This window comes from Diuraphis noxia, unplaced genomic scaffold (genome assembly GCF_037042655.1).
Source record: "Diuraphis noxia isolate RWA-SAM2 unplaced genomic scaffold, SU_Dnox_SAM2 contig0003, whole genome shotgun sequence".
NCBI lineage: Eukaryota > Metazoa > Arthropoda > Insecta > Hemiptera > Aphididae > Diuraphis > Diuraphis noxia.
In genome coordinates, this window is record NW_028301713.1 from 15,040,757 (window position 1) to 15,055,649 (window position 14,893).

General features: G+C 32.1%; 1 protein-coding gene across 1 annotated transcript in view; it reads right to left on the reverse strand.

Annotated features, from left to right (window-relative positions):
• LOC107163455 (tRNA dimethylallyltransferase) overlaps positions 1–14,893 on the reverse strand; it is a 118,843-nt gene that overhangs the window by 76,456 nt on the left and 27,494 nt on the right. Inside the window, exon 2 of the mRNA XM_015510902.2 lies at positions 2,804–2,941. Coding sequence (XP_015366388.2) covers positions 2,804–2,941 — 138 coding nt within the window. The remainder of the gene's footprint in view (positions 1–2,803; positions 2,942–14,893) is intronic.

Consider the following 14,893-nt stretch of genomic DNA (forward strand, 5'->3'; position numbering starts at 1 on the left):
ATATATTATTAACATACGAGACAAATATAATGCATATATTATATTATATGTACTGAAAAATACAATCATATTGTTACACCCGATGCGTGTTGGCGGTATATAACGACTGTAATATAATATTGTATTATAATGGAATGGACATGACGTCGCGATGAAGAATAAGTGAGTGAAAACAGTTTATGTGTTATACAGTTACTTATTATGTGGTCGATAATAATATGCAGCGAAAATTCTGAACGGAATTGCGTTCCATACGCTGCAGATGATTACGCTTCTAGAAGTTTTCAGATGTTGCACAGGGAATATAATTATAAGTTTCTTTTCACGGAACAACAAAAACCCTGGCTACACAATAACAGTGTTTTATGGGAAATAATAATATATATCGAGAAAGCAACGCGTATTATTGAATAAACGTTTTGCGCGTTTTGTGAAACCCTCGAGTAGTACGACATTTTGGAAACCCCTCACGCATCAAACTCCTATATCTCCGGATAACCCCCCATATGGCTCGTTTAATGACGTAAACGCGTAAAGGGGGAGATACGTGCAGATCGTGGACTTTAATATAAGCGTCACGATGATGGTGGCCGGAAACGAAACGACCGCACCGGAAAAACGCTAGCTGCATGGGTCATTCACTGTAAATATATACAATATACATATAGAACACCTTTTGACGCGAAGTTTATATGTGGCATACATATAATATATAAATATAAATTGAATAGAAAACGCTTATATATATTTACCTACACACAATGATAAAACATAATTTACGATAACTGAATGGGAAACTCGTCGAGAAAATAAAACATGATTTGTACGAAATCACTCGGTTTCGAGAGCACTTAATCTCGAAAGAGCCACTCGGGTTTTTTTAATTTTTTTTTTTTTTTTTACTTAATTTGCTTTCATTTTAATATCGTCATCGCTTCTTATCATAGTAAATGTTTGTTTTATTAATTAGTTTTTTCGGTTCTCTCTTACAGTTTTGAGGATTACGTATTATATATTGTTTCATATTGTTATAAATGTTATAATCATTTTCGTTTATAGCCGACATGTAGACGCCAAGAGAAAAACTTTATACTACTATTACCGTTTTTTTTTCTTTTTTTATTGCCACCATTAATATTATTATTTTAACGTTACATACTTGTAATCGATTTTCTGAGTTTTAAACTTCTATTGTACCTAGTATTATAATTTTCAAACAAAATATGTTACACAAATATACATGAAATACATAAAATTGAAAAATATGATTTTGCTCCCATCACACATCTTTCGTTGGACATTTTCCACCAATCAAGATTAAAACAATGCATTAAAATTGTCAACCCAAATCAATCACAAAAACTCAGTACCTTCAACAAATATTAATAAAATTCACTTTTAAACCTTTAAGTCATTCATCCAAAAAAAAAAAATATATATATATATATATAACACGCTCAATTCGAACAACTACAATTATTTTCCTACTGCTTGTATATTTCGTAGTAATATTATATGTTATATATTATGAAATAATTTTTATGTCAATGTATTTATAATATATTATAATCACAATATGAAAACGATAATACGACATATAAGTTGGATACATTTTACAATCAAACAATATTTAGCACCATACGTTTATAGAAATATTGTAAATGTACCGATCGTTTTTAATTATTTTATATAAACATATCATACATATATTATGAATATATGAGTATTAGAGGAATAGTCGCTATATATATTATGGTGTTCCGAGAATAAAATTCATTATAATTACATCCATGCAAAATTAAACTACAACATTAAAAATCATATATAGGTACTTGATTTGTCAACTTAAATTAAATTTCAAATAAGTCAATATTAAAATATTATTTGACGAACTGCAATAGACTGCAGGTGACAATTACACGTCGGCGTATAATAAATAATAATTATAATCAATCAATCTTTTAAAAGTTTAAACATCAATTTAATCTTTCAAGACAAATCCACACTACACAAGTTCAGTTTAATCTTGCACCAGCTTTTTCCATATTTTATTTGCTTATACCCTCTCCCCATCATGGCTTATGTCGCCTCAGGAAATACCACTACAATATACCAGCCATCTCACCGCACTGCACCAGTACAACACTTCCTGCTATTATTTTACTGTCCAAGCTATATATTCTACTGTTACACATTTTATTTCACAGTCCCCCCCCCACTTCTTTTATCTGTACTCTATACTTGAAAACCGACGCATTATTACTCTACTATATATTGGAAAAAAAGCACTTTCTTCGAGAAATATAATATATACGCGATATTATAATAATAACGCTGTTAGCGCATATATCACACACACACACACACACACACACACACACACACACACACACACACACACACACACACACACACACACACAGATACACTTGCAGGGGATATAGCTAGGAAAAGTGTTTAAAAAAATACACACACACACACACACCCTAACAAACAACACGAAGCGTGACATTCGAGTGTGCACGACAAAAGGACTTCATTAGAAACCTGCTGTTTAAACACGAACAAGAGGTCGTTAATCAGCTATAATATAATAATGGCTATATATATATATATATTATACACGGAGGACCGAGCGCAAAGAATCTTTTTTCGTCATTTATATTTTAACTGGAGGTTACGCGACGATGCGACGATTAGAACAAAACAATCATAATATAATGTTCACATCAAAATAATAATAATAATAATTATTATTATTATTATTATTATCATTGTAATGATGACGACTAGAAAAGGATACGATTTTTAAAGCTTCGTTCCTGTACTGGTGTACGTTACACTCGTCGCGCCAATCCACTGTGCCCATCATGTGGTGAGGGACTCCATCCGTCTCTTCGTCGGTAGCCTTGTTGGTGGCTACATCAAGACCTTTGTAGACCTGCGGAAAAAAAACGAAACGACGCCAGTTATCATTTTGTATTTATAATTTATAGGTTTAAGCGATGGTTTAAAATAAACGTAATATATAATATCTGTACAATTCAAAACTGCCCAACCACGTGTTTTATATTATTGTAAATACATTGCACAATATTATTATGAATCAAAACAAAAATGCAAATCGGCTGATAATGTATGTAACCCTCCTCTATTACTTAGCAATCATAGTAAATATAATGCAGATTAAATACTATTGTTTTCTTTATCATGATAATTTTTTTTTAATCAGTTATCATCATAGTACTTACTACTTAGGTATATCAATTAATATACAAATAGTAAACAAAGCAATAATAACCCAAAAACATTGAAACCCATCTTATATGATAAATTTAATCGTTATACATTCCAAAACTTCGATCGAAAAACACGCAAATATACATACGTAACTTAAGCGTATATTATTATTATTTATTTTCATTTAAATTTTCATTTACATGAGAATTAATAAAATATTGATACTTATTATTAAATATACATTGAACATAAATTATTGTCTTCGTGAGCTTTTTGTGGAGACAAGGGTGGTTCTATATATAAATATGAGATATTGTAATACATTTGTATTATTAACAATTTTTTTTTTCAGCATCCTCTTCACTCGTATCGTGCGTATTGTTTATTAAGATTAGACATAACCTATTATAGCTAACGCAGTTGTTGTGCGCCATTTCCGACGTGTCATTATACTGCTGTATTTGAAATAATAATGGAGGAAACACTGAAATCCTGTGCAATAGATCTCACCCGGCCGGTCAACGTTGACCGGCTAAACCTGACATCGTGGATTTCCTTTGGAAGGTTAGGTTTACAGCATATAGTATATACACTTACACATATAGATACCCAACGTACACGTAAGCGAGGTATATGGGGAAGGAGGTTTATTTCTATAACATATTTATTATATTATACAGTCGGGTTGTAGCAATGCAGCAATAAACACGACGCAGCGGCGGTAAAGATCGTCGGCTAGACCTGAGGGGTGGTGGTCTAACGCGACGCATAATGCCGTAGTATATTGATCCGTCTGCGTTGGATGAGTGTGCGTGTGTAAGCGGCGTGTTTGTCTACCTTTCGCGACGCGCGGTGGTGTGTCTGGCCGCCGGCGGCAGACTTGTTGCTCGCTACCTATACATAATATATATATATATATATATATGTATACACGGTCGCTTACATTATATGTACATAATATAACAGAGTTATATAGTATATCACTACAGGACGCGAAATACATAAACCTCGTCTCTCCGCAGCCTATCTCTGTCGGCCCGTCTGTGGGGTAGGTTAGGTGACGGAAATTTTAAACAGCCCACGCGCCGCCGCCACCGCCGCCGTCCCGGGATGATCGTCTTTCTACCTGTTATTATTTGTTTATACTTTCAATCGATTCCTAAGCAATCTATTTTTTTCAACCCTACTGGTGCGTATTGTCAAACCTATATATAGCTAGGCTTGTATAAACTATTCGAGTATAGCTATATAGTGTATAACAATTTTACAAAATTTAACGACAGCTAATGAGCTGCTAGTATTTCGACAGACATTACTTTTTTACATGTATTGAAACAAGTAAAATAACTGTTTAAACTACATATATAAGCCGCAGTGTATATTTTTATAATCCACATCATACGGAATGCGGAAGAGAAATAAAATCACGAAACGCGCAAGCATTTTATATTTATATGCGTTTACGAATCGAAAAAAATGTTTATGTTCTCGCGTGTGGAATCATTAACGTCGAATAGAGTATCTCTAAGAAGTTGGTTAAACGTACAGAAGACATGCAACTTCATCGTATAGAGGTACCTACAGTGGAAAGGTAACTCTTTTATTTGAAGGATACTCCGACATCAAAGACCACGACAAATATCCGCGCGACGAACTATTTGTTGAGAAAAAAAAGTCATCCCCTCAGGCGAACACCGTGAAAAAATCAGGAAAACATGCAGTAGATGCGATTCTCCGTGCCGTGAAACCGACCTCTGCAGGGTTGATCACTGAGGGGGAAATATCAAATATATGACTACAAGTACCTATATTATATATATTTTGGTATATTTTAGTATATATTGTCTAACGCTCAATATCGCATTCCGCAACCTCTCCCACTCGACACTAGCGCAGAACTTGTATACTTAAAAACTCTCAGCCGTGCAGGTTTTCGGTTGAATAATTTTGTCGGACTTTATCGCGTGCGATGCACGCACAAGACAATATATATAATATCATACAATATGTTACAGTATACTTTAGAAGACGCAATGAGTAAGTCCGACCAGTGACGGGCGAATTTATCAATGATCGTATCGATTCTATCAAAAATACATACTTACATAGGTATACATATAATATAAGCACGCCCGGGGCGTGGTAGTTAGTAGACCGAACAGAAAGACAGAGAGATTATCTGCAGAGATTTCCGCTGCATATTATACATATTGAATTGTTTGGAGCATTTCCGTTTCGTATATAAATATGTATAGTATAAATTCTTATAACACGGCGAGATTTCATAAAATATTCGGTCTGCAAACTGGAAAATTGTATTTCTATACATCGAACGGCTGTATGATGATAATATAATATACATAATATATTAATATGATGCGTTTGAATATACCTAATATAAAATATAACCAAACAGCATCATACGCGCATATATACTACAATTATATATTTATTTGGGTATGATAAAATATTTCACAGAATAACAAAGTTAAATTTCATCGCATAAGGTACGATATATATGTACATGAACGAGAAGTACAATTTTCTTGCCCACTTCCACTCAAAAACTCGATAAATATTTTACTTATTTCGCGAAATAGTTTCCCCGTTTATGTGCGAACCGTTTGAATTGGTATTCAGTATATAATATTCAAAACAGATAATATCATTATATTATAGACAAACAGTGGCGGCTCGTGCAGGGTTTTTAATGAAGTAGTGCACATCCAAAAAAATATATAACCAATATTATAGATATATAATATATATATATATTATAAGTTGTATTAAATAATTGTTTACAGATTTTAGTTATTTACCAATTACCTTTAATTTTGTTAACACGATTGTTATTTTGAATTTCTGATGATGGTCGAGAAACATTATCAACTGATAATTGGAATAATATAATAAACGAATGAAAGTAAAAATAAAATATTATACCTAAATTATAATGCAATAAGTGGCGTCGAAATTAATTCACTAAAAACAAATTATTCGGATATGTGCACAAAACGCATGTGCACATCAATTCCATTATAACCGCGTTTCGACTTTTTACACTGTACAAATGTGCACAGCGATTGTGTGCACTACTGCATCACTATAATAAACACCGAAACCGTTCCGTCGCGGGCAACCGCCCGGCTGTTTGGCCTTCGAAAAACCCAATCCAAATATTATATTATTTTTATAATTTTCTGAATTTTATTTTAATATTTTGAAAAATAATTTTAATAACAATGTACAGCTACTTGGTTGTATTATTATGATTTATGCTTTCTTTTTTTCTTGAGTCTGGGTAGGTAATGCACGTGCACTTGTACACATATACACGAGCCGCCACTGTAGACAAACGTAGTTGGCGATATGGTCTGACGCAGAAGAATTAATAAAGCATAATATGAAGAAACACGTTTGTACTATATAAATAACGATCAATATTAAAAACTATTAAAGTCGATTCGAAGATCGAAAAAGCGTTTTTAAATTTATATTTCCATTCACATCGTTAATTGTATTATTCAATAATATACGATAATAAAAAAAACATGTATATACTATATGTATAGGTTAGGTATAGATATGTAATTAAATATTTTTAATGGATTCGGACAACGGTGTTCATTATATTATTGATTATACTAGTCGATTGTGAAATATAAAATAGATATATCGAACAAAATACATTATATTATATATTATATTATGTACAGTTATTAATAATGCGTATTAAAAAAAAGATCAATAAAGACAATAAAAATTCAACTACTTTATTTTAACTTATAAATATATGCTGATATCAATTACCGTTTTTCAATTATTCAACAGTCCCCGGAATTTTTTACCGTATTCAACGGAAAAAGTTTTAGGGTTATATAGGACATTGAATGAGACATATTTTATGTAACGACAAAATAAATACAATTAACCAGTGTGTATTTATTTTTCAATAATTTTTTTTTTTTTTTTTTGTAGACCCGGAAAAAAATATAATTCTCTATAACACGGCCACGCGTAAATGCACGTTGTAGAAAATAATATTAATATATAATATATGTAACATATAAAATAGGGTTTATAATAAGCGTTTATGGGTTTGCTGCCATGCGGAATAATATTGTTTATATCAGTCTCGGAGCGTTCTAGTTTATAAATTCTCCGAGTGGATCATATCTGTGATCTAAACGATTTGAACCCGACCAATAAGATTGCCTGCCGCCGAGAGAGGAATTTATGTGGATGATGGTTTTACGTCAATATTTTTAAATACATATATACAGTACACACCTATGTATATAATATATCGTGGTTACTAAGTTGAATTTAAAATTAATAGTCACGCATATATGTATATACCTCGACATATAACGCAGCTACACCTATACAATAATATATTAATATATAAATATTAAACATAACATATATATTATTATTTTCGGTGCATGTGTAAATATATATATATATATATTATCATCGCACACATAAAATATTATATAAAACACGAGTTAAATACTAGTCACACAACGGTCGTGTCCTGGCGAAAACGTCAATACATAACAATAAAAGTCCGACACATATTATTCTTCGTCGAGAAACCACTGTTACTTTATTATTATTATAATTATTATAGGATATTAAATAGGTACCAGAACCAGAAGACGCAGTAACAAAAACAGATGAAAATCTTATTGCCTATCATTGCCGTTTCATGTGTTCGTATTTATACAGCGGTCGTATACGTAATGAATTTGTAAGACTTTTGTGTGGTTGTTTACGAGTTTTCCGTTCCGAGGTTGCATAATGATATATATTATAATACATAGGTCGGTATTACAAACCTATCTGTATCGAGAATTTGACCAAAATTCTATGAATTCTTTACAAGAATGTTTTTTAGAATTTAATTTACACGTCCGTCGTCTCGGTTGAGATTAAAATGAGAGATATTGCGTTATTTTTTGCAGTGTATACACATTCGGACGCGCACTACGGTATATAATTACTATACAACGACTACTTATATATTTATTAAAGATACAAAAGTAGCGTTATGAGTTGGCGCCTTGTTGTATACACTGTATAATAATAATAATAATAATAATAATATATATATGTATATAATATAACGGCGTGTAACAAAACGCGGGATTTTCGAAATATTATTATAATATGTTATAACTTATTCAACTCGCGCCTCAAATATGTACTTTAATTATCTAATTTGTTTACAGCAACTAACGGACTCGCGGAATATACTACAAATTAACATATTACAGTGTAAATTACTGATAAAATGTTTTATCCTCAATTAGTCATGATAACGAGGAAACCTCGCATAAACGCCACGCCGCCACCAACAACAATGATAATGTACGTATATGTCGTTATAAGCTTGCGTATATTATTATGTCATATATTATATATTTTCAACGAACGCGTCTTACCACCATGACGTTTTGCACATAGTAAGATTGCAAATATAGTTGGATAATAATATTACATTAAACTTTCGTCGTTGGCGGAATTTTTGATAAAAACGTGCACGGCGCAACACAAATATATCGAAATGGAGACATTTATGTTATTATCAGTGGCGAATTCCGCACAGGAAATAAGGTCTCGCCGTCAATTATCGAGACGTAGTGGTGAATACAAACGAAATAGGTAAAATTATTACATTATATTATTGTATGTTTAGGATCCACGGGATAACTATACTCGGCGACTTCACACTACTACACCGTGATAACGTGAATCGTAATTAAATCGGAAATAAATCGTGGAAACTATTATAGTAATTTCTTATTGCGAAATGAAGTTATACGTCTAGTATTGATGGACTAAATGCGGTAATAGAATAGTGGTAATTGGTTTAACATTCGCTATATGAGTAAAGATTTATGGATTATACTATAGTGGTAACATTGTAGAGATATACCCCTAACCGCAAGATTCAGCCAATCACAGAACCATTTTTTTTTTTTGAAAATCAAGTCAGAATGTGAAATCACCTATATTATGTATATATGTATATTGAGTAACTATATATATGGTACCGGAAATGGTATAACGCTGTAGTTATATCGAACATTTAGCGCACACGCCATAGAAACTCGCATCACATGAATAAATACAATTTCATATACACTCCTCTATATATATCACACACAACATTTTAATGTAGGTAGGTATAAACATATATTATTTATCGTGCTCGAAGAGATTAACGAGTATGAAAATGCGGTGAGAAGGGGAGTGAAAGGTTACTTTTGAAGACTATTATGCACGAAAAACGATTTTCCTTCTTTCGCCCGCGGTTTCGTAATTAAATCAAACATGGTATAATACCAATGATGTTTTAACACTATTTAAATGTCACCGACTAGCCGAAAGTCGAGTAGGTACATGCGTACTCGCAAAACAATAGCCGTGTAACAAGATCGAACACAACATGTATAACATTATCATCATATACAAACAAAACGTGCTGTAAAATAATAATAATAATATTTAAACAGTATATTATACGTTACAGCGTGTCAGACCGTCAGCCCGGCTAGCGTGTCAAACGCGTCAAATGTGTCTTTGGATAATGATGGTAACAACACAATAATGATAAATAATAATAATAATAATAATAACAATGTAATTTTATCCCTATTGCAGTAGGTACATATATTATTACACAAACGACTATACGTTACACAGGAGGTTAGATGAGGAAATGTGAGAAACTACCGAGTGAGAAGAAGGACAAAAGTAGTAGCTGATATTATATGATGGTGAGTAGATGGGGTTTCCGTCAATACGTTTTGTCTTGGTCTAGGTCGGTACCTCAGCGTGGCTTTCAGCGGATAAGGGCCGATATGTGATCGGAGGTAACATATAGAAATGGCACGAGTTATATAATAGGTACTCGATCATCTGGATTTTTAATAATTATTATTTACAGCGACAGTAAAAAAAATCGAAAAACTTTACGAAAAATAAAAACAAAACACAAAAATGGTAGAAGAAGACGCAAAAAAAAAATTAAGCAAGCTGTGACACGGGCCTTGGACGATGTCTTCTTATGGCGACGACGACTGCAGGATACGGGATACGTCGCCAGACACGGCGACGAGGGTTAAGGTCGCCGCCGCCAAGTGTAATGATGAGTGCTGGTGGTGGCACGTCGACGGCAAAACGACAATCCATTTCGCCAGCCGGTAAAATTTTTTTTTTTTAGTTTTAAGATGTTTTTTTCTTCAATTCCACGAACGAACACGATCACTCCCGCACCGCCGTCTCAAAATATCTCGAAAAATCTCGTTAGTCAGCACATTATATACGTACGACGACGACGGCGGCGGCGGTGGCGGCGGCGAGGCTAACGACCCATCACAACATTCTTACATGAATATAAATATATACGTATAAACAACACACAAGGTACTAGTAAATTACTAAAATAATAATATAAAATATATTACAAATGATAATTACTAAACTACGGTTTACGAGCAAAAACCACTATACTTTTTCACTAACATCTCCGCCCCGGAGGAGTTCCTGCACCGTTAAATACCAGCGTAAACTTAATCCGTGTATACAAATTATCTGTGGAGCCGTGGAGGTGGTGACTGTTGGTTGATACGACGATTTTGAGGTCATGTCCAAACAAAACATATACCTACAAGACTGCGTATGGTAAATTTTGTTAAATAGCAAGTTAACCGCGGAAACCATCATACACACGAAATTGTCATGAAAAGATCCAATAGAAATTATATATATATATATATATATATATATATATATATATATATATATATATATAATAAGTATATAATTATTTCCGTTGATATAAACGTTTCAAAAACTAATTGTCTATGAAAAGATACAAAATGTTGAATCAAGATGAAGCGCTAACAGGCGGGTATCGACGTTATAGTGAAAAAAAAAGTAAAAACTGTGCAAAGGTTGTTAGTCCAGTAAACGCGGAAACAATTCTATATTAGTACCTAATTAACATAATAACAGTGATTATGTCAACAGTTGTTAGCATTTAATAATTCAAAAACTATTCGGTATGTAAATATATTCAAAATAATATCCAACAAAATATAAAATCCGTAATAGCTAGGCATCACATTTAAAACATTCAACGACAACATTCACAAAACTCGTTAACAATCATTAGGTGACGACACCTGTTGACCAATACTCACCAGAACGATTTGGAACTGTTCATGGGGCTTTGCGAAAAGTATAAATTACTTTACAAATCGTTGAATGAATTAGACGACCAATACTCTAGAATATTATTATAAACGGTTCGACATCCAACGCAGAAATTGTACCTATTCATCAAAAAAAGTCATATAATAACAATATGCTAGCACATAACGGATGTGGAATAAAAAATATTATATCATGAATATATGATGCGGGCGCATTTGAGAATGGAAAGTCATAAGGTCATGTGGGGGAAATACGTTTGGACGCATTTCCCAAAACAAAACACGTTAGGGCGTAATATTTCCCTTTATAATAATACGTTTGGGCGCATTTATTTCTTTGCATATATTAAGATATTTTATTAAATCTAAGCCTATTAGCGTTACTCAGAAGACACCGCGAGGAGGTTGGCTCAATAGTCTTCCAAAAATATATATATTTTTTTTTTAAACATTTTTGATTTATCAGTATTATTCTATACTATATATTATTTTCTATGAATTAATAAATTTTTTCCCCGCAAAACGTGGTCCTAATTTTTTAATGTAATTTAATATATTTTTTTCAACTTTATAAGTCTCCCAACATTGTTGTACAAACTTATGTTTTTCTTCAGTTTCTTTTCTTAATTTATAAGTTATTTTTTTCCGATGCTATTTATTTTTAAATTTGTCTCTATTTGAATTTCGATCAATACGTTTTTAATAACATTTTGATAGTTAGGATGTTGTTTATAAAATTGCTGATTATAATTTGAATGGAAAGATTCTGGGCCATTAGTTGTTCTTGGGTATGTTTGTGGCTCTTCAGCCCAAATAAAAGGTGGAAATTGCGAATCTTCTGATATATAATATTGTCAAGTATATAATCAGTAAAATCTGTTACATCGGGCGGCGCAATAGACATAAGCTCAACAAAACCACATCCAACCTCATATAGTGCCCAAAGGTGTCTTTATAAATGCACCCAAACGTGTTAACAATTTTCAGGTAAATTATTTATACTGCGCCCAAACGGGTCATGCCCCGTCATGTATCTTAATCAATATATTATCTAATACGGGTATGTGTGTTATATAATTGTCCAGAATCTAGGAAACACTTGAAATTTAAGCTGAAATTACAATATAGTATTAATTAATAATTATGTCCATCATATTTTTTTATTTTTTTACATAAAATCTTTAGACTAACAAATTGTACGATTTCTAACCGTCAGACGCTCAAACATCATATGTTTGATGATGATAATAATTAAAATAACTGCTGTTTACGAAACAATAAATAATTCTTCCAAATAATCCAATTAAATACTGAAAACCCGGTATATGAAATTACTCGACTTAACTCGATTACAAACACAAACGACATCAATGCGCAAACGTTCATTAAATCATACTATCATAATATTATTATTATGTATACCAGCTATACTGAAATACAATATAATTACATCGAAAATAATGATAGGTTTATAAATAATAACTTGCTCCTGTTTCGGATTTTATTTTTAAACATCAAAACTCTGTACAAATAATGGGTCATATTAAATACAACAAATCATACAAATTTTTTTATTATTATTTTTAATGCGATACACACACTGCAATTTGTGTACCTACCGTCAAATTCGGACGACCCTGTATACACGACGTATATTATTATACCATGGCTCGTCGGCGGTATTACACGGTCCTATTATACATATTACGTACATAATATATACATAATATAATACATTAGCCACGATGCGTGCATGCCAAGTTAAATAATAATTCTCATACGCGTATTATTTCTAGTCTAGTGCTCGGCAGACTGCATTCGGCCGGCGTAACACGTTCACATGCACACACACATGTACGTACATAGTGGTTCGTATGCGTAAAAATACGTACTTAGGCGTGTTGTATACATACATGTGTAGTATAAAATTAAATTTGTATATATATATATACTATATACACACCTGCTACCATATACACATTATATACAGCGTGTTTACGTGTAGTCGTCGACCATAATCGTGTAACGCCGCCGAAGCCGCATGACGCAAATATTATGTTTACCGATAACCGAGTAATGGTGCGGTAGGTGTGTCGATAATTAGTTTTAAGATAATTTGTGTTTTGAAATTTTGGGCAAAAAATGTAATTCTAACATAGGGTACATACTACATACATAATGAAAATTCAAGTACAATATGCAATTATGCAATGAAAATAACAGATCGTAACCTACATACGAATCGTATAAAAATACGTTCCGAGGCAGCCGACGAGACTATACACTGCACAAAACTACGTTTTGTAATATTATTATTTATTAGTATTAATGTAGTCGTGTTCGATTGATCGAAAAAATCATTTTAATCGTACAAATTCACAGAGGTCGATGGAGGGAGATGCTCTTACAGACATGCTATTCGAAGTTCGGACGGTATACGATGTATTTTTGTATGGTAATTTGATACATGAAACAATATTTTATATTACTCTGTACCCTGCAGACGGCTGTGCGAAATTATAGATAATAATGGAGACAATATCGAATAATAATATATCATGTATAATCCATCGAATCATTTTTTTTTTCAAGACTAAAATGATCACACCGTTTTCTAATGCCGAAAAGATTGCGAAGCCATTATAAATTGATAGAGTTCGGAGCAGCGGTGTACGAAAGTAATTCGGCTTTATAATATATGCGTAACTACTTACGAACCTACGTAAGATTTAAGGTCTTAACGGTGTATACAGATTTACATTGGCTTACCTTTAATAACACGACGATCACTATGATAAATATATTCGAATAAATCACGCATATTATATATATATATTTTTTTTTTTTTTTGTTAAAACTAAAATCATTGGATGCGAGTAATTAAAATGAGTATTACTTTCGTCAAAAAAAACAACCATATACTATGTAATATATAAAAAAAAATGACACAACATCGTAGATTTTCATACAAACTCGATATAAAATATTAATTTATATTTACATTAAATTTTAATTGGATTAATATTAAGCAATATTGATTTATACCTGTCATTGGTATATATATGTATATTGTATATATATATAAATAGGTACCTGTTTGAAAATATCACATTCCATACATGTTACTATATGTGGCGGCTAAAAAAATTGATAATAATACTAATTTGCCGGTCTATATGCATTGTATATAATGTATATATATATAATTACAGCACCTCTATAAATACGTACATATTACAATCGAATAATAGCCTAGTATGGAGAAAAGAAACCAAATACAGAGAGTATTGATACAGTAACGATAGATTTTTATCAGTTTTGCTATTGTTCTTTTTCACTATAAGTATTAAACAAAAACAATTCAACTACCTATATACAAATTACAAGGTATAATGATCACTCGTTAAAATAGTGACACCGCTCAAGAC